At 39.2% G+C, this 21440-nt stretch overlaps 1 protein-coding gene across 1 annotated transcript; it reads right to left on the reverse strand.

Moving 5' to 3' along the window:
- Window positions 1-13907: 13907 nt before the first annotated feature.
- On the reverse strand, window positions 13908-17966 carry LOC104441174 (oligopeptide transporter 1). The gene is made up of 7 exons (XM_010054183.3): window positions 17671-17966; window positions 16704-17143; window positions 16474-16571; window positions 15817-16389; window positions 15280-15538; window positions 15017-15199; window positions 13908-14894 (listed from the first exon to the last, which is right to left on the reverse strand). The coding sequence occupies exons 1-7, from the start codon at window positions 17756-17758 to the stop codon at window positions 14271-14273; spliced, it is 2265 nt and encodes a 754-aa protein (XP_010052485.2). The 5' UTR covers window positions 17759-17966; the 3' UTR covers window positions 13908-14270.
- Between the last annotated feature and the right edge of the window lie 3474 nt (window positions 17967-21440).

A 21440-nucleotide genomic window follows, 5' to 3' on the forward strand; every position in this document is an offset into this window, starting at 1 on the left:
CGATCAATCAAATTATGCTTGCTCCATATTTGGTGCATTACCATGTGGGGCCATGATGTTTCAGGAAAAATTTAAATTATGCATTATTGAGGAGCTTTTGGGATCTGGATGTTTTTTAATCAAAGAAGTTTACTAGCTACTTTTGGGTAATCCTAATTTATAAGTAATTACTAATCTGTACAAATTCAATTTCACAACACAATCATCAGTTCTGCATTTGGGCTAGATCTAGATTACTCTTGTCTGAGTTAGAGTGCCAAGATTTTCCATGGAAAAACACAATAAACCTGGGACATGGTCTAATGTACTATTGTTTTCCTCATCTACTTTATTGGACAGTTGGTTAACTCGGTTGGGCTCTTAATCATATTATTTATCTTGTTTGCTTGAAAATTAAAAAAGGATGGTTTATAATAGAATAACTAGCAAAAGTGCACATCTGTTGCTTGTAAGCGAAAAACCCGACATTTAAAAGATCTTGTATTTGCTTTGTTGCAAATTACTATGAATTATCATCGATCAATGGAATTAAATAATCGACATTATATGGATCAAAATTTTGCAAATATATGAAAAGAGAAAAATGTACCCACATTTACACTTTTTCTAGAACAATACTTTTTCAAGGAAACATGTCAAATTCTAGCCATGCCGCAATTGTTTGCAGCAATTCTATTACTTTTGCCATTTCTTCTTCAGTACTTTGGGTTGTCAAAGTCAAACCATTACCTTCTGTTTGTCGAAAGCACAAGCAGCACCAACTCTGTTCTTGATTTTCGTTAGCTCTCGTCTTTCCACATCTTCGAAAGGACCCTTTTGATATCATTTTCTTGTGACCCAATCCTTAACGTTAGGACCACTTTCGGTCCGACTGCATATTCCAGTGCCACCTACTGCAAAGCCGCATTCTCCCAGAAAATTTTACACTATTTCTATAACATCCCAGATTTTCAATCCTGTTTTCTATTAAATAAATTGGGCATTTCATCGATGCGCCTATAGGCTGTTCTCAGAGCTTATCACTCTCGAGATAACTAGACTATTTAGGAAAACCATTAAGGAATTTTAATGCGATAGACCTGAGAATTCGACCAAGAATTAGCTTCTTGACTGTGCTCATATTTAAAGGCCATTACGGTACAGTTAAAAATCAATTTAAGATCAGAGATGGGTCAATTTGACTGAGATGTGTAGCTAATGCGGGTGACACCACTAAATTAGAAAATTATCATCGATCAGCACTAGATTGATTTTTCTATCATTTTGGTACATGTGTTTGTATTTGAATCATCGAGATTTTCACAACAACCGAGAGTCGCCAATGTGTCGAGTGGGATCATTACGGTTCAAAGAAAATAGACTATGGGTCATTTGCACTAAAAATTTCTAAAACCCACCCGGTAGCCTAGGTCACACTAAAAACACGTCATATTGAAATTAACCACAAATTTGAGTCTGATTTTAAAAATTGAAAGTTCTATCGTGTCATAATAAATTCTAGGAGCGTTGACTCAGTTTCAGAAGATTTTTCTGCAACCCAAAACTTTTTGGGGAAAAGTCGTCATAGACCTGTTTTTATTCAGAAAAAAGACATGGATCGCTTTTTGTCGCAAAATTGGGAAGCAAATGGGTTGTATTAGTGAGGAAAACTATCGATTTGATCAGAGGGGTGTCGATTGAATTTATTGAGGTCGAATTATGCAGAATCAAGCAAGAACAAGTAACTAATTGAGGGAAAACATTTGGAACTCATATGCCCCATTGCCTAGCCCATTTTTCGTCACTTCAAGGTTGTAAAGAGAAGGCATGGGTGGCTGAATTGCAGCCAAGGAGGTGCTGGTGGAGGAGGACTGGTCAAGGGAACAAATTGGTGGAAAAACAAGGCTTGGTAGCCCCATTTTGTTCTCTCTCTTTCTTCTCTCCCTCCAAGACCATTGACCAACTCCTCTCTTCCCCTCATTGTGCTTGTCTCGAGCTCCACAAACCGTAGAGGAGCCAGTATGTCACGCACCCATCCTTCACCTTGGTAGATTTAATAGTGACGTCACAGGACGCATCGCCGACCATTTCTTTTTAATGCGCATGCGGAAGCATATAAACAATCCATAGACAATAAAACAATGGGATATGAAAGTATGACTCCAAATTTCACAACTGAAAAACCACACTTATATACATTGCAAATCATTGTGCAAATATATATAAGGTGAATTGTTAAGTCAATTTTTAAACCACAAGTTCATAAACAAGTATGCAAAAAAGAATCAACTTTCATCAAAAGAGAATTGTCCTATGACTAACTAGTCAGACGGGATTATCAATTCTTCAAACTTCACCTTCTACTCTTCGGGCCTCTGGTCCTTCACCAACGCCATCTAAGGACTTGAAATTGGTTATACAATAACCAGTGAGACAACATCTCAGCGAGTTCTACCCCTTAAGACTCGATTAGGAAGCCAATATGCCCTAAAGGCTACCTAAGCATAACACAGGTAAGAGGATTTACCTTGGCCTCAGTTCCATCTTGCAAATCAATGTTATTTATATATGTCTTATATCACATCAATCAATCAATTCATAACATCATATAAAATCATTAATCAATCGACCTAGTCGATTCCATGTCTTCTTGACCCTTTTTTGGTCAACTCATCTCATACTATTTAGAAAGTTTGTTCATATCAAGAATGCTCACTGCTAAACTAATAAATAGATAGTATAGCTCGCTTATAAGATAATCGGGTATACTGCTCTCTACTAAGCTGTCATATCGCCCGTAGGCTGATATAGTATATCGATAGTGTTCAATCTAAAATGATAAGATATACTGCTCTCTGCTAAGCTGCCATATCACCCATAAGTAGATATAGTACAACGACATATTCCATCAAAACTAACAAGGTATATTGCTCTCTGCTAAGTAGACATATAGCCCGTAGGTTGATACAGTATACCGGTATATTGCTTTATGCTAAGCTAACATATCGCCCATGAGTCAATATAATATACCATCCCAATTATACAACCAATTTCATCTTTTTATTATTCTCGATAAAATAGCAGTGTGTGGGTACATAGTCAATCTTAGTCAAAATATAATAATTTCAGCTTTTTAAATATCCCACCAGTTTCAACAACCCATCACATATTTTTGGCACTTTAAACCAACGCCCGGTAATTTTCCCATTAGTTACCAAAATCAATTAATTTAGGAATAAAATCCTAAAATCAGAATTAAATCAATTCAGCACGATTTAGCACTCAAATAAATAAACAGACTACGCCACAATAATTAATATAGAATTCCAATCGTTAGCTATCACGGCCTATCTGAAAAATAATTAATTAATTAAATAATTACAGAAAATATTAAATAAATGCCATAAATTCAATTTAGGCCCATAATGCCTAATCGGAAGCCGAGATGAGCCTAGAAAGTTACCGAGACTCGTTCAATAAATACTAGGAATTTTTCCTTACTAACTACACTATCCATTTGCCTAACATGCATCAATAAATCCCTAATTTAATTACTATAATCTAGTCTATCTACCTAATTACAGTTAATTAAATCTAATCAACCCTTAAGCATCATTAGCATACTAAGTGAGGATTAGTGAGCAAAACTCACTCGTTTAAATGCAAAGATTGGAACACCACGACGGCAGTCGAAATCTAAATTTTCGGTAACGTCAACGGGCATTCGAATTGGGCCCAAAGCCTTGCAAGCCCACAGCAAGTGCTGGGTTTGATCCTGGGCTTTGACTGTAGTTGGGTTGGGCTTGCTTTGCAGGCCCAAGAACTCACTTGATGGGCTGCTTCTTGGCTGAAATGTGGGCTAACTTGTGTGAAGGTTGGGCCGAACCAACTTGCTAGAGCGAATGGGTTGAAATTCTTGTGGCCTAACTTCGAATGGGCTAAAGGCGCGTGGATGAAGGAGTAGCGAAGTCAATGGAGCTACCCTCAGTCAACGACGCTGGGCGAGTGGAGACTTCACGGTCAACAAATCCACCGAGGGGGCTAGCAGGTTGACTAAACAAGCAACAATTGAGGACATGTTGCAGGGAACTTGGATTCAGTGGAGTGGTGACAGCGTGAGGATCGGTGGGCTGGCGTCAAATGCTTGTGGCTTCACTGACTAAAAGGAGAAGCAACTGTTGGCGTCCACGGAAGCAGCTTAGGTGAAGTCAGTTTACAGGCGGTCAATTTCTGGCTTTGCTATTTGACCCAAGGATGTGACAAAGACACGAAGGAGGCAAGACTAGCAGGTGGTTTCGTTGCTGGCGACAAAAGGGGATCAACTTCGGTGGTCTTTGATGCCAGTTTATTGACTGAAGACACTTGGCTCACGGACAAGTGGTGTAGAGAGAGGAAATGGGCAGAGATTGAGCAATTTGCTTCTGTGATGCTGCAGACTTTGAATGAGAAAAAAGGAAGAATGAAAGTGAAGCAAAAACAAGAGCTCGAAGACGTGCAGAGGGAGGGGCGGCAGTCAAGGCATGCGATAGAAGCTTGAACGAGAGAGAGAAGGAAAAGTAAAGGAACTTATCTCCTTTGATTAATGCATTGTCCCCCTCAAAGCCCTCAAACTTATTCAAGTTGTCCAATAATACTTTCTTGTATTATCTTTACAAATAAACCCATTTTGATGCCCAAAAATGCTGCCCTTTTTCTAATTCCGAATTTACTCATTTTGGTATTCAATTTCCTCAACAAATTCCCAAATTTGACGTCCCATTTTGATGTAGAAAAAGTCCACATAATTTCTACAACTCCCATTCATCAAGTAGCTCTATTTACAAGTCGAAAATCTCTTCAATTCGGCCGATTCGAATTTCCATTTGTTTTCCAAAACATTCGTAATGATTTTTCGTAAAAATCTCGGAATCTCCGAAAATTCTTCAGAGGATGAGTCAATGTTCCTAAGATAGATCGTGACATGACAAAACTTTTAATTTCTGAAATCGAACCTGAATTCGCAGTTAATTTCATTCAGGCGTGTTTTTAACGTGACCTAGGCTACCGAATAGTTTTCGGAGATATTTAATACAAATAACTCGTGGTCAATTTTCTTCGAGCCACAATGAACCCGCTCAACACATTGGCGACTCTCGATTGTCATGAAAATCTCGATAATTCAAATACGAACACAGGGTACCAAAATGACGGAGAATCAGTATAGGGCCAATCGACGGGAATTTTCCAATTTAGTGGTGTCACCCACGATTAGCCACATATCTCAGTCGAACAAACCTATCTCTAATCTCAAATCGATTTTTAACTGTGCCGTATTGGCCTCTAAAGATGAGCATGGTCGAGAAGTCGATTCCAAGTCGAATTCTTAAGTCTATTGCCTTAAAATTCCTTAATGTCTTCCCTGAATAATCTAGTTATCTCAAGAGTGATCAGCTCTAAGAACAGCTCTATAGGCGCGTTGATGAAATATCCAATTTATTCAATAGAAAACAGGATTGAAAAATCTGGAAGGTCACACAGCAAGTCGCCAAAAGCAGCCGCGCCACCACATGTCGTCACCGTCCATTGCCTTGCGCGCCCGCCGTTGCTAGTCGTGCGTTTCCCGTGCGTCCCAACCCGCCATCCACCTCTGTCCGCGTGTCCAGGAGGCTGTCCAGCCGCCGTGAGTGGCCGTGGAAGCCCACCGGAGCCGCTGTGTAGCTTGCCGAGTGCCCGTGTAGCCTTCGCTAATCCTTGCTGCCCCTTTCAACTTTGGTTTATCACTTTTGCAACTCAAAACAGATAGCAAATTTGTGGGTTTCCAACAAGGTTGTTGGCCTGTTTTGAGGTGGTTCTGGGCCTCGAAAGTTTGGCCCACTTTGGAGAAAGTCGGTTCCTGTTGCGCTCCTGACGTTTTGAACCGGATAGATCGCAAAAAAAGTGAGTTGAACTCACTAAACCTCGCTTAGTCAGTTAATTATGCTTAGGGGTTGATTAGATTAATTAAGCACGGTTTATGTGGATAGATTAGATTAGATTAGTTAATTTAATTATCTGACGATGCATGTTAGGTGGTTAGATAGCATCATTAGTGAGTAGACACGTGCTATTATTTATTTAACGAACATTGGAATTTTTTTGGGTCTGTTTTGGCGTCCAATTAGGCATTACGAGCCTAAATTGGATTTATTGCATTTATCTAATATTTTCTGTAATTATTTAATTAATTAATTATTTTCTAGAAATTAGGCTGGGATAGTCAATGGCTGGAATTTTATGCTGGTTATCATGGTGCAATCTATTTATTTATCTGAGCTCTAAATTGTGCTGAATTGATTTAATTGTGATTTTAGGATTTATTTCTAAATTAATTATTTCAGTAATTGATTAGAAAATAACCGAGCGTCGATTTACAACGCCAAAAATATTTTGGTGGACTATATAAAATGGTGGAATTTGTGGAAGTGAATTATTATATTTTAGTTAAGGCCGACCGTATATCCACACCATGCTATTTTATCAAAGATGATAAAAGATGGAACTAGTTGTATGATTGGAATGATACACTATATCGGCCTACGGGCGATATATCAACTTAGCAGAGAGTAGTAGACCGGTATACTATATCAGCCTATGAGCGATATGTTAGCTTAGCAGAAAGTGTATACCTTGTTAGTTTTGATGGAATATGTCGGTATACTATATTAGCCTATGGGCGATATGGCAGCTTGGTAGAGAGCAATATACTTTATCAACTTAGATTGAGTATTGTCAGTATACTATATCAGTCTAAGAGCGATATGAAAGCTTAACAGAGAGTAGTATACCCAATCATCTCAAAAGTGAGCTATACTATCTATTTATCAGCTTAGCAGTGAGCAGTCTTGATATGGGTAGACTTATAGATAGTATGAGATGAGCTGACCAAAAAAGGGTTGTGGTGACATGTAATCGACTAGGTCGATTGATCAATGATGTAATATGATGTTGTAAATTGATTGATTAATGTGATTTGAGGCATCTGTAAATGATATTGACTTACAGGATGTAACTGAGGTCAATGTAAGTCCTCTGACCCGTGGTGTGTTTAGGCAGCTCTTAGGGCGTATTTGCTTCCTAATCGGGTCTTAGGGGGTTGAACTTGCTAAGACATTGTCTCATTGGTTATTGTATAACCATTTTCAAGCCCCTAGTTGACAACGGTGGGGGACCCGAGGCTCAAAGTTTAGAAGGTGAAGCCCAAAGAATCGGCAAGCATGTTCGACTAGTTAGTCCTAGAACATTTCTTTTTTGTTGAAAGCTGATTCCTTTTTGTAGGCTTCTGTGTATAAACCTACGTGTTTATAAAAAGATCTTTTGTAAAAAACTTGGTCCTACTCCAATCCCGTTATTTTATTATCTGGAGGTCTTATTATGCTTCCGCATGTGTATTATAAAGAAAGGGTCGGCGATACATCCTGGGACGCCGCTATTAATCAACCAAGGTGAGGAATGGGCACGTGCTTGGAGGATCGGGGCGTGACAATTTCCCATCCCTTTGCTCTCATTTTCTCATTAGCATCACTGATCTTTTTTGGATTCCCATCAATATCTTCTACCTCTACTCACAGTTCTTTGTCAATTACTTGTTCCTTCTCTGCCACATCTTGTTGGATTTCGGACACCAGGACCCTTGGAGTGCCAAAAGTTGGCACAAAGGGACACTTAAGTGCCAAAAGTTACGAAAGTGACACTTAAGTGCCAAAATCGGAGCAAAATAGATCACTTAAGTGCCAATCCGGTCAAAATACTAATGTGGCGATTTTCCGATGAAACAAGTGTAAAACAGCGTTGTTTTGGTGCTGACGTAGTAAAAGAATGATATAAAAATTAATTAAATTTAAATTTATTTAAAATATCTAAAAATAAAATTTTTAATATTAAAAAAAAAAAAGGAAAAAGGGGGAGGCGGTTGAGGGCTTAGGGGAAGGGCTGGGCTAGCAACCCCAGCTGGCGGTGGCGAGGGCTCGCGACCCTCGCCATTCGATGAGGGTTGGCAGCCCTCGCCCGGCCAGGCCAAGGGCCGCCGCTCGCCGGGGTCGCCCGGCGGGCGGCGGCTTGCAAGCCCTCATCGCTAGTCAACCGGAGTCGCCGGCCCTCGCTAGGGCCCAATGACCCGACCAACCATCCCCCTCTGTTGCCAACGATGGCGGCAGCCGCCTCCCCCTTTTTCCTCTCTTTTTTTATTTTTATTTTTATAAATATAATATTAAATTTTTTTATTTTTAAATATTTTAAATAAATTTATTTAATTTTTATATTATATTTTTACCAGGTCAGCACCAAAATAACGTTGTTTTTACTTTACAAAAAAAATGACGTTGTTTTTGCATTATTTTGTCATGTCAACATGCAAAACGATGTCGTTTTGCACTTACTTCGCCGAAAATTGCGCACGTCAGCATTTTTGCTGGATTTTGGTCGGAGTGGCACTTAAGTGATCCATTTCTTTTTGAATGTGGCATTTAAGTGTCCTTTTGTGCCAAGTTATGGTACTTGAAGTGATATTTTGCGTGGATTTCGAATGGTTCAAAATCTTATGCCTATGCACATGAAAGCAAAATATTCTTTCTCCCAGTACATTGTTCATCCACTTCCCAAGGAATCTTTGGACAAAATGGAAGCTTTAGCTTCCAATGGAAATCATTACTTCACTTGGAGGTTGAGGTTTCAACCTCTCACTTGTCATATCATCACCAATAAAGGGATTGCTATTCCCATGACGACACAGAACTCCTAGCCTTTGGTAGTTTATAAATTGAGAGTCATGTGGACCGTAAAGTACTTTCACCAGGAATTTGACTAAATACTAGAAGATTACTCCCATTATAAGCAAGGGATGACAATTTATCTAAGTTCGTGGTCCAATTGAGTTCTAATGGTGCAAGTGTGATTGAGTTGAGTCTACACAAATTAACATTTAACTCGACTCGGCTTGATTATGCATAGCTTGAGGCTCGATGGATCATAATTTGTCAAGATATTGAGTATGATTTGACCTGTTTTACAGGTAAAATTTACTCTAATTAGCTCGAGTTGAGCTTAAACTGACTTGAACTTTGAAAATATGGCACCATCAAATCAAGAACACCGCTATTTCTTTTTTAATACTAATGGCAGTGTTCATTAATCACGATACGTGGAAATTCAACGAAAGTTCTTTGCAACTGTTTTCATATAAGCTACTACGTACATTGCCATCCGGGGTTCAAAGAGAATTGTGTCTTGATGGCAATCTGAGCGTGACCCGCCCGAGAATGATTCTCTTTGTTTCACAAAGGACCCAGAATTATATTTCAATCAATATCAAAACACGTTTCGGCAACTCCGGAAAAACAAACAACGAAAAGGTGCTCTGAAAGACTTGTACAATTATTCTGCATGCATTTTCTTTGTTGGTTTAGCGTCCCTTCACAAGTGATAAGCCTAATGCACGAAATAATTGCGTGATGCATGAAAGAAGTGTGATGGTGTGTTTGATGGTGTCCTACAAACCTTTCATCCTTCGTCGGTATTGAGCCATAAGTGAAACTCGGCTTGAGGAAGCATACCGGCCTTACAAAGTAAATCATGGATTCACTGAACTGTATCAAAGAAAAAGACTCTTCGGAGCAGACGAAGCTTTTACGTGAATCCGAGCACTTGGGTTCTGTTGATTATCATCCCCCAGATGACAATAACGCCTGCATTAAATATGACCTCTGCATGCGAATCCTTGAGGAACACAATGAACCTGAACATGTCAAGGGAAGGTGTAAGAAGGGTTTTCCAGAATATGCTCGGCAGTGCGAGCCGAACAATATGAAGTATGGAGTTGTTGTAGATAGAGCCATCGAGAAAAGGAAGGTAATAACTCTGGATAACCCCTGATAAATCATCTCGAATGAACTTACAGCAGATATAATTTGGGCTGTGAACTAGGATTTGAGTCAAAATGATCATTTTGGCATGAGCCATTTTGTGAAATTTTCCCTTAAAGTAACGGAAAAGGAGTCCTAGCTTTTGATGTAAATTGCACTGGATGGTGAATCTAATCTAATTGAGCAAGATGAGCATTTTGTTAGAAGTGCACACACTTTTTGCATTTCTAGCTGCTTCCTAGTTAGAGGGTCGAGTTAGAAATACCTAGACATGCTTTGATGTGATTGAATTTGGGCAGGGTCACCCGTTCCAAACACATCGCTAGTGCCTGCTAGATGAAAAGAGAATACAGTTTCGTAGTTATTTCTTCATATATTTTTCCTTTGTTGTTCAAGTAATCGTTTTCATTGTTCATGTTTTTTTTTTCCTCCTTGGAAAGTAACTAGCCTGCAGAGAATTGAAGGACACATGGTGACCAAAAGACAACTTCGTGCATATTGTCGTGTCCAGAAAGGCAAATTTTGTGTGTCATGCCCAAGTTTTTTTCTGGCCTAATAGCAGTTAGAATTATATGCTTACTTTATTGTACAATTATTCCTCATGCATTTTGTTTGTTGATTTAGCAGTCTTCCTTAGTAATATATGAAATAAGGATCGCACTCAATATGACCGATCTTTGCAGATCCTTCAGGAAGATGCCACCGAAAGTGAAAACAAATGGCCCAAAGGGAAAAGATTAAAAAGGGGCACTTTGGAATATGCTCAAAGGCGAGAGTTCAACAAGATTAAGAACAGAATGGCTGCTGCTCGTTCTCACGAGAAAGTTCAGGTAAAAGTTCCCTATATGTATAATCAATTCAGTCAAACAACAATTGCTGTAATCTCAGTCCGCGAGGCCGGATCACAAGTATTCGCTACAAACTTTGTTTGGTAAGCTAGAATTTCGTTTAAAATACTTCTTCTTGTGAGGTTCTGAATCTGTTGATGCCACTGATTGGTCAGAATCACATCCTCGAATTGGAGCGAAAGGTCGTGAGGATGCGCAGGGAAAATGATAATCGTAGAAAGCTGTTGGTGGTAATCATGTTTAAACTCTCTGTCTGTCTGTCTATCTGTCTGTCTCTCTGTCTGTCTCTCTCATTGTTCTCCCGAAACTGATCCGCATTGTCTTTTATATAGAATGAATTAGTAGTCATCCTTGGACAACCCTTTCCTCTGAAACTACGATTGATTGTCAAGAATATTATTAGGTGCTTATCTTTGGTGTTGGAAAGAATTTATAACTAATGCTAGATTAATAACAAATCTGCACTTTAAGAACTGAAGAGATGGTCATCAATTTAATTCACATACTTATCATTCATCCACCACCGCTCGCTGGCTATTTCTTCCTCCAAGATTATAAGTAATTGAAATGCCCAATTTCGTTGGATTGGCCTAATACGGTGATTAAAGTCTAAGTTATAGAACCAAGGACAAGCAAGCGAGGCATCCAAAGTAATGAGTCAAGTCATTATTGGACCCAAGAAGCACCCTTTTACACTTGATTTGCCTCCCTTGTAGCTAAACCCTATAATCACAAGGCAGAATTGGACGGATTTAGGTTTGGTCTGTCTTTTAAATGCCGCTAGCATGGTTGGAGATGCACGGTTCGTGCCAATACGGCGAAGATAAATCCTTGACTATAAAGATATTCTTGAGATACTTTCGGTTAGGAGAAAGAGAAGGAACAGGCTTAATAAAGAAATTAATATGCAAGAATTCAATATATCAATTATCGGAACTTCATATATTCTTGACTCTGAAGTGTAGTTTTTTTAGCTCAAATTCTCCCTCTCCATACTGTCATCACATTTATGAGAACTGATTATAGCCTGTTCATCTTATTTTTCTCTCAGCATGGGCCAGGACCAAGTGAAGTTGGTGGCTTTAGACCCTTGAGGAGGACCTTTTCTGGACCACTTTGATTCTCGGCCTGCATATTATCTATCTCCTCCCCTGAACTCTTTGATCAATGTTGGAAGTTTATGGTGAACATTAAACTCATAGTAGTTATTTCCTAAGTAATTTTCGTTGAGACGCAGACTTTAGTTATAATTCAAGTACTTTTGGATTCGACTAATGCTTGCAGCAAGTAATATGCATCGTCGATCAATCAAATTATGCTTGCTCCATATTTGGTGGACTACAATGTGGTGCCATGATGCTCCAGGAAAAATTTAAATTATGCATTGTTGAGGAGCTTTTGGGATCTGGATGTTTTTTAATCAAAGAAGTTTACTAGCTACTTTTGGGTAATCCTAATTTATAAGTAATTACCAATCTGTACAAATTCAATTTCACAACACAATCATCACACAGCTCTGCATTAGGGCTGCATCTAGATTACTCTTGTCTGAGTTAGAGCGCCAAGATTTTCCATGGAAAAACACAATGAACCTGGGACATGGTCTAATGTACTGTTGTTTTCCTCATCTGCTTTATTGGACAGTTGGTTAACTCGGTTGGGCTCTTAATCATATTATTTATCTCGTTTGCTTGAAAATTAAAAAAGGATGGTTTATAATAGAATAACTAGCAAAAGTGCACATCCGTTGCTTGTAAGCGAAAAACCCGACATTAAAAGATCTTGTATTCGCTTTATTGCAAATTACTATGAATTATCATCGATCAATGGAATGAAATAATCGACATTATATGGATCAAAATTGTGCAGATATCTGGAAAGAAAAAAATGTACCCACATTTAAACTTTTTCTGGAACAATACTTTTTCGAGGAAACATGTCAAATTCTAGCCATGTCGCAATTGTTTGCAGGAATTCTATTACTTTTGCCATTTCTGCTTCAGTACTTTGGGTTGTCAAAGTCAAACCATTACCTTCTGTTTGTCCAAAGCACGAGCAGCACCAACTCTGTTCTTGATTTTCGTTAGCTCTCGTCTTTTCGCATCTTCGAAAGGACCCTTTTGATATCGTTTTCTTGTGACCCAAGCCTTAAGGTTAGGACATCTTTTGGTCCGACCGCATATTCCGGTGCCACCTACTGTGAAGCCGCAATCTCCCAGAAAATTCTACACTGTTTCCCATCCCTTTGCTCTCATTTTCTCATCAGCATCACCGATCGTTTTTGTATTCCCATCGATATCTTCTGCCTCTACTCACGGTTCTTTGTCAATTACTTGTTCCTTCTCCGCCATATATTGTTGGAAAAATTTCTATAAAGTAGTTCAGGTTGGTGAATTCATTGTCGGTTGGTGGATCCATAGTATGTGGAGACAAGAATTGGATTTCGAATGCTTCAAAATCTTATACGACTCTTGTCTGCTTCGAAGCTTCAATTCGATATTGACATCAATATAGTTCAGTTGGTCCATTTTTACTGTAAACTAGTGTCTGTCAATAAATGTTCCAAAGCTGTACATGGCCTTCTCTTTTCTTTCAGATGATCATTGAGATTCTTATCTATAAAGAACAACCGTACTAAAGAAGAGTCACTATCACAATTGTTACATGCACCGAGCACACAAGACTTCTACAGGCCAATGAAGAAAACTGCTTTGAAGATTACTCGTCCTTATAGTCCTGGACAACAATTTTAGTTGCCAAATGATGTGCTACTTCTCAAACTTAAAAGCTGATTCTCTCTCTTGAGTGCCAATAAAAAAAAGGGTTCGTTTTCAGGCATCTAACACAGAGTTAGCCTTCGAACACCAACATATGCACGATACCAACCTGGAATGATGTTTTTTTTCTGATGGAAAAAAATTGTCATGTCGGCTAAACTGTACCATAAAGTTTGTTGATAAATGAGTCAACGAAAAGAAGTACATCATTCAGTTAAGACTTTTAATAGTGTGTTGTGACGATCTAATGGTTTACAACGTGATGATCTTGGAAAATTTGGCCTCTCCATCTTCGTCTGCTTCCGTTCTCAAATTCAGTCATTAACTATAGTGCATATATACACAACTCTCATTCAGCACAGTTTCGCTACATTGAAATGATCAGAACAGCATTTTAGCTAAATCAGGATTCAAATAAGAAAGGGAAGTCTGTCAAAGCCAACCAATGTTTAATTATCAGCAAAATTTACAGCAAGATTGACAGGATGTAAATGTTCTATAATGAAGCTCACTAATATGAGGATAATGTCAGCAGAAGTGTCTTCTTTTGGTTCAACTTTTATGCTGTCATTCTCTTCAGCATGCTTATTAACTTACGATGTGATTGGTTCATCAAATTAATGGCTGCAGCAGCAAAAGCTCTACCCACACTACAAGTTCTGCTTCATTTTCTTTTTGTCCACTTAAAGATTTGACACTATATCTATCCCTATAATTTGAGCATTTTTGAGTAGTACAGATCTGTTTTTCCTTGACATTGCATATCTGTGAAGATTTAGGATGTCCTTCGATCAATGAAAAATGGGGCAATCTCCAACCTTTATGCCAGCAGCGGTTGGACAACCAGCGAGAGGGCAGTGATCATCCAAATCCAGGCCCCACCACCTCATCCCATTAATGTCCCTAATCTGCAATGTGTAATAGCAAAGTATAGCCATGAAGGCAACACCGGCATCGAGCCCAGCAGACAAAATGTAGTTGTGCCTCGCCCACCAACTTTTGTACCTCCTGTACACATATACATTGAAGAAAATTCCAACGGTTAGCCAACATATGTTGTTCACTGCCGTTCCCGGTGGCATAGATGGCGAGCCACTTATGATGATAGGCATGTTGATGAGCCTTATCCATTTCTTCTCGGGAAACATCCGAGAGAGGATCCAGACTGGGACTGGAGCGAGAATTCCAAAGAGAAAGAAATAGTTCATCTTGGCATATACCCCAAGGCGGCCGAACATCCTGAGTGGTCCAACCACGCCCCAAATGATGGAGGCATTGTAAAATACATCGTCCCCAGGGCACGTCCATGGGCTTCCCATGGGCAATTTGGATGGATCACAGATGTTATCCACAGATGTGAGGAGCCACCAGGCCGTGCTGAAGTAGACTGAAGATGCAACTACCGTTCCCACGAGCTTCATTCAGGAGAAATAAGTCAATGTTAATTCCTACTATTTGAATTTGTATAATTATCTGACAACAGTACTTAACATAAGATGAGACATGGTAATTAAAAATACTGAAACTCGGAAGTTACCTGAACAATGAACATAGACTTTGGTGGAATTTTCATGTAATGGCCTAATTTAAAGTCAGAGAGAAAAGTTATTGCCTGCACCATGCTTACATAACTATATGTCTTGAATACCACATTCGCCAGAGGCCTTCCAGGATACATATAACCAACTATCAGCTCCGAGATGACATTCAATCCGAATTGCTGAACATGAAAGGCCACGTCTCAACAATAGCAGGAGGAAAATTTCATTGAAGATTAACAACGACTTATGTTGACTATACCTGGTTTGTGGTGGCTGTGATTACTCCAATTGGCAACATGAAGAATAGTACAACACCAATTGCTAGGATGACTCCCCAGTATGGAAGTTGAAGCTGTCCACCAAATCCTTCACAAGTAACCATGGCGAGTCCAATCATTATCAGCCACAGTGAATAAAACCACCACTGTGGCACAGCATCGTAATTCTTCTTCATCAGTCTAGTGTGTACGTCATCGAACTTATCTCGAAAAGCCGCCTGTGTTTGTTGCCAAATAGTCCTGTAAATGGAATATTAGAATCTGTTTTTGAGATGATTACTATTCCTCACAGCTCTGCAACTTTCTGCACCACTCAACCCTGGACAGGCGGTGGAAACCAACTTTGTAAAACGACAGTGTTTTTATATTTCAATTACGGAATGCAATTCTGTTTTACTGCAAAAGTTTTGTAGGGTATCTTGATATATTTTTGCCGGTGATAAAAAGAGAGAATAAAGGTAGTTCTTTTTCCATATAGTGATACTCAGCGATAAGTACAAAGAGTAAAAAGCATTCACCTGCCATGGAAGAGAGCGACATGAGATATTGTAGCTGCCAAGGTCGCAAAGCTCAATCCATAAGCAAAAGCGAAGAAGATACTCAGGTGAACTTTACTGTAATCATCATATCCTTGCTGATTGAATTGGAAGGTTGTCTCGTTCAGGACTAATCCGACATTGTATTTGCCTCCATTAGCATCAAACACATGCGATGAGATGATGGGGAACCGCTTGGCTTCGAATGCATTGGTCCAGTAGGCAATTGGGATTAACACGTAGAGCATGAGGAAGAAACCAATGCTTATGTTTATAAGTGCAAATCCCGGGGTAGCTAAAGGAGATCCAATGAAGGCAGCAACGGTAGCCCAATCCAGGGCAAAGGAGCCAATACCGAGACCACGACGTCCAGAACCGATTTGTTGGGCTGTGACTGAGTCCTTCCATATCCAACATACAAAGGATAGGGCAGTTATGGATGGAAACAGATAGTTTGGAACAACATAGTAGGCGAAACTTGATATGAGGACTATGAGGAAGAACTGCAGCCTCATCAATCCTCCTTTGGGCCTGACCTCCTCCTCATGCAGTGCCCTGAAAGTTCAACTAAATTGGAATTGCGACCCTGAAGAAGTAACTGAAAAGAAAGAAGCAAATATGAAAGTCTCAGAGGCATACCTGAAGAGAGAGACCTGAACCAGGTTCGCTGGCCACCACATGTATGGCGAATCAACAAGGAACTTCCGAAAAATACCCGCCCATCCATATCCAAGCATCTGCAATTTTTCATACATTTTGTTCCGTCAGGGGGGGGTCCATAATCACAGTAAATGTGTAGACAGGGCAAGAAAACATGAACGCTAATGATTGTCAAACCCCAGGCCAAGAGTGATTACTATTGAATATACCTGTGTAGTTAGTGTCAGCAACATAGCTGCTAAAAAATGAATATGACGGTGATAAAACGCCATGACTATGGTGATAATGTTCATGGCATACACGTTGGTTGAGCCTGTGTTGGCGAATATGGTTATGAGGACATGTTCCTTCAAGTTGAAGGGTCCTGGATTCAATGAGAATGACCATTTTGTTCCTGGGACGTGAACAACTTTCTTCGGCAGAACTGCTGCCATAAATTTTCCCAGAGGAAGTACCACAATCTGAGCAGAAACTGATGTCAAAGAGAGTGCGTTTTGGCGGTAGCCGAAGAACTGATTTAGAAAAGCCAGAGTTGTGCATGCGGTGATCCCAAGAATCCATGTTCGAATTGTCAAGCAGGGCAAGGTTGGATCATCCTTAATTGAAACAGTCAATCTCACTTGCTCGATTGGACAATCATTCACTTCATCTGCAGAGATTTCATCATCCATTAGTGAATGACTGTTGAAAGTGACTCAGCAACAATATATGAAAGTTCCAATAAAGGATGGGTTATGTATTATTGCTCACTCCATTAATCAATTGAGACCACTTGTTCCAACTGGTTCTGAGACATGCTTTTGCTCAATTACCAGAAGGCCACTATGTTAACACACACACTAACTCAGAGACTTGGTCATATTTCAACAGATCCTGAAGCAAATAGTAAGTTGAGTTCTTAGCTGTGAACTTTCTAAAAGTTTAAAATTACCGTGGCTGACTTGCCGTGAAAATAATACTGATAACCAAGTGTAATGTTAGAATTGCACTTCTACTTCACTTGGTTTTGCAGTTGAAGCTTACTGTGGTATTCATATATAGATCAGTCCTTTTAATCAGCGGAGTGCAAAGAAAATTGCAGAAACATAATACAACACGAACATCAACCAATGAAAAAGAAGTCGCTTCGTCACGAAACTCAACATCAAAAGCTGGCTAAAGAAAAGATTCACTCACCAGAACTGTCGAAACTGTGATCATCGGGTTGAAGCTTCTTGGGCTGATAAGAGGGTGATACTCCATGGTCGTCATCTGGTTGCTCCATTCTTCATCAGTGATAAACCTTTTTTTGTCACTTTCTAAAGACAAAGGGCATAACACGCCGTAGAGATGACCGGCTCCTATAGAGCATCTGTTGGCAAGGAGAGCATTGGTCAAGGTGCATTTCATTTTGTCTACTGCAGACAGCTGCATATGATGGATCAGTCTGAGACTCAGAGCACCAGACGAAGGTACAGTCCAAGGAGGGATTGTTGGTGATCTGATCCTTTTGGGACCCTCTCAAGTCGCTGCCGGATGGGCTTGAGAAAGAATCTGCAAAGAATCCTCGTTCGAAGTGGACGAGTCACCTGGTGAACGGCCATATCCTCCAAAGGGAACTGGCTTGTTTGACATGTGAAATTTTGGCATCACCAGCTTTGTCGTCTTCCATGTGTTCATTAATTGCTGCACCCCTATCCTTCCCTTCAAGACAAGCGTTTGCATGCATTCTTTTCTAGCCTGTGGTCAAATTGAGTCATCATGCTAGAAATTGAGCAATGTTACATGCTCACATGCTTTTGTCTATTGAGTTATCAATGGTTATTAGCTCTCCCGGACATTGTTGGCTCATTTTAAAGATTAGAAGACCATCACAGGGTGAGTGGGTTGGTGTCAAATTAATTTATTACCATTTTAGTCTTTAAAAAGGGGTATATATCTTATATAAAAGTCACTCGAGATTTAACAATGCGACATGTTCACATGCTTTTATCTATTGAGTTATCAATAATTATTAGAATTTCCGGACAATTATTAGCTCTTTTTAAAGACCAGTAGAAGGTCACGGGGCCGAATGGGTTGTTGTCAGACTTATAATGTTTTTTTTTTTTTTTTTTTTTTGGTAAGGCTTTTATTTTTTTATTTTTTTGGTAAGGGCAAACTTATAATGTTAGCCTTTGAAAAGGGGTATGTTTACTACATAAAAGTCGGCCGAGGTTGAACGACGCGACATGCTCACGTACTCTTGTCTAGTGAGTTATCAACGGTTGTTAGCACTCTCGGGCAATTATTGGCTCTTTTTAACTAGTAAAGAGTCACATTGCGTTGCAAATGGGGCCGCATCTTATCTTACATCACAGTGTTTTCAACGGCAAATTAGAACACATTTTGCAAACATATAGTCATGTATGAAGAACAATAATCTATAATTTTGGAAACACAAAAAATTTGGTTTCAAATTATGTCTCTTGTCTAGAGCATCTACGCAGAAGATGCAGATAAAATTGTTCTAATTTGTTACACAGAACATCTATTCATTATATATGTTAATTATAAAGCATCAAATAACATAATTCTATTTTTTTTAATTTCATCACTGACATCATTTTTCTAGCGACTTAAGATATTTTTCAGAACAACATATTTTTTCTTTCTCGAACATATGAATCTATTCAATCTTAAAAAGTAATCTCTTAGGGGTTCATATGTTTATAATCTCTTGATCTAAGTTACCATTTTATTGATTTATAAATAATAAGTAAAGGCATATCAATTATGCTTCAAGATGAATACAAATTTAGAAACCGAATTTGGTTTAGCAAAGTTTATGGTTATTTATTAGACGTTTGGTTTTATTCACACATGTTACTTGTTTAACTCAGAAGAGGACCGTGAAGAAAAACGAAAACTAAAATTTTGTTGTGAAAATTACGCAAAATGGGACAACTAATGATCTACCAAATCTTAGAGTATTATCATGAAATGATAAACGTTCATTAGAGAAAGTGATGACAATAACAAACAAATTATCACTGCAAAAAAGATATTTTTTATCAAAAAAAAGATGAATGCAAAAATATTAACTCCGTTCTATGACCACGCGAGGCTAGCATCCGGAGGTCGCGACCTCCATGGACATAGGCCGCGAGCTCTGCACCGAGAGAAAAACAGAGTATGGAAGTTTCAGACAAAGAACGAACAATCTCTCTAAACTTTTGTCCGAGTGCCTTGGGATAGACTATGTAGTTGAAAGCAAACGTCTAACTCACGAGACGGATTTGCCTGAAAAAAAGGGGATAATGACATAAATAATCCCTAAACATTGGCTCAATATACAATGCAGTTCCTGAACTTTAACCAAATGTTTAATGTAGTTCTTGAACTATATGAAAATATTGAATTTAATCCTTCTATGAATTCAAGATTAGGATCAATATTTAATATTTTCAAATAGTCCAAGGATTAAATTGAATATGTACTAAAAGTTCATGGATCACATTACATATTGAACCTAAGTTTAGGGCCTTTGTGTAATTTCTATAAAAAATAAAAAAATAAAAACATTCATGGCGCTAGCCGCATGTTCTGGGGACCGCCATTTTCTGACAGCAATTCTACTCTTTCTTCCCTTCCCCTTGCTCTAATTTTCTCAACACAGTCATGGACCTGACCGGTTTCGCATTCCTATCATACTCGAATGCATCTTTTGCCTCTCCTCCCCGCTCTTTTTGTCAATTACTTGTTCCTTGTCCACCCCATCTTGCCGAAGGATTTCTATATACTAGTTCCGGCCGGTGAATACATTGTCAATTGGTGGATCCACGGTATACCGTTGCTAGAACATCTATATAGAAATCACTATATAGTTCAGTTGGTCCATTTTTACTGTAGGCTGGTTTTTCTTGTTCAATGTTCCAAAGCTATACTTGGACCTTCCCTTTCTTTCAGATGAACATTAACGATGATTCTCTAGTCACCATCACACTTGTTACCTGCGTTTAGCACGTAAGACATATTTGCAGGCCAATGAAAGAAATCTGCCTAGAGATGAGTTGTCCTTATAGTCCAAGACAGCACTTTTAGTTACCAAAAATCTGATCCTCTCTCTTTGGTGCCAATAAACAAAAGGGCCATTTTTCAGGCATCTCACACGCAAAGTTTGCCTTTGACTGCCGAGGTATGGGTGATTATGTTGAATTATATCTCAAGTTTAAATCCATTATATGATACCCGATATGTGCAAAACACTTACATGCTGAAACGAGGAAGAACGTTGCAAAGCATTTAATTAAAATTAAGGAGTGCGCGATAGGAGCCGAAAAAAAGATCCAGCCCTTGGCGTCGGAAATGAAGGCCACAAATCCGTGTGTTGACTTTTGTGGCCCTTTTCACTTTTTCAGCATGAAATTATCCTCTGAAGAGTTCATCCTCTATTTTTTCTACATCATTAAATGGATGTGCATGCATGCTCGTAGAAAACAAGTTGGTCAGCATTTGTGGCCTCAGAAGCCTATCATGCAGGCGCCGAACTCTCTCCCTCTCTTTGGTCATCTTTTCTGGGACTTCTTTCGTCTTGTTGCGGATAAAGAAAGCGAGAAGGCAGAAGCTCTTCTACGTGTGTCAGTACATGCTGCTCAGCTCACACGCTAACATTAAATGCATTGAGGCGCATGCTTTGAATCGGCAACGTTCTGACAATTGGAGAATACAAGTTTATTTTGTCTTGTTTCCTCCCCTTCAACCGATAAAAGGTAAAGACGTCTGAAGCTAAAGGTAGAGCGAAAGAATAGAGCTCGGCAGAGAGAGCGAAAGGAAAAGAGCTCCAGAGACCGAGAGCGAGAGACGTGAGCTTAGAGAGATTTGTGCGGAGTCGAATCCATTGAGTTGTTTTGTTAAATACCGTGGGTATTGGGTATCAAGTAGGGCTGGGAAATACTTGAGTGCATTGAGTGATTGTAATCCTGTAA

This window comes from Eucalyptus grandis, chromosome 4, assembly GCF_016545825.1.
Source record: "Eucalyptus grandis isolate ANBG69807.140 chromosome 4, ASM1654582v1, whole genome shotgun sequence".
NCBI lineage: Eukaryota > Viridiplantae > Streptophyta > Magnoliopsida > Myrtales > Myrtaceae > Eucalyptus > Eucalyptus grandis.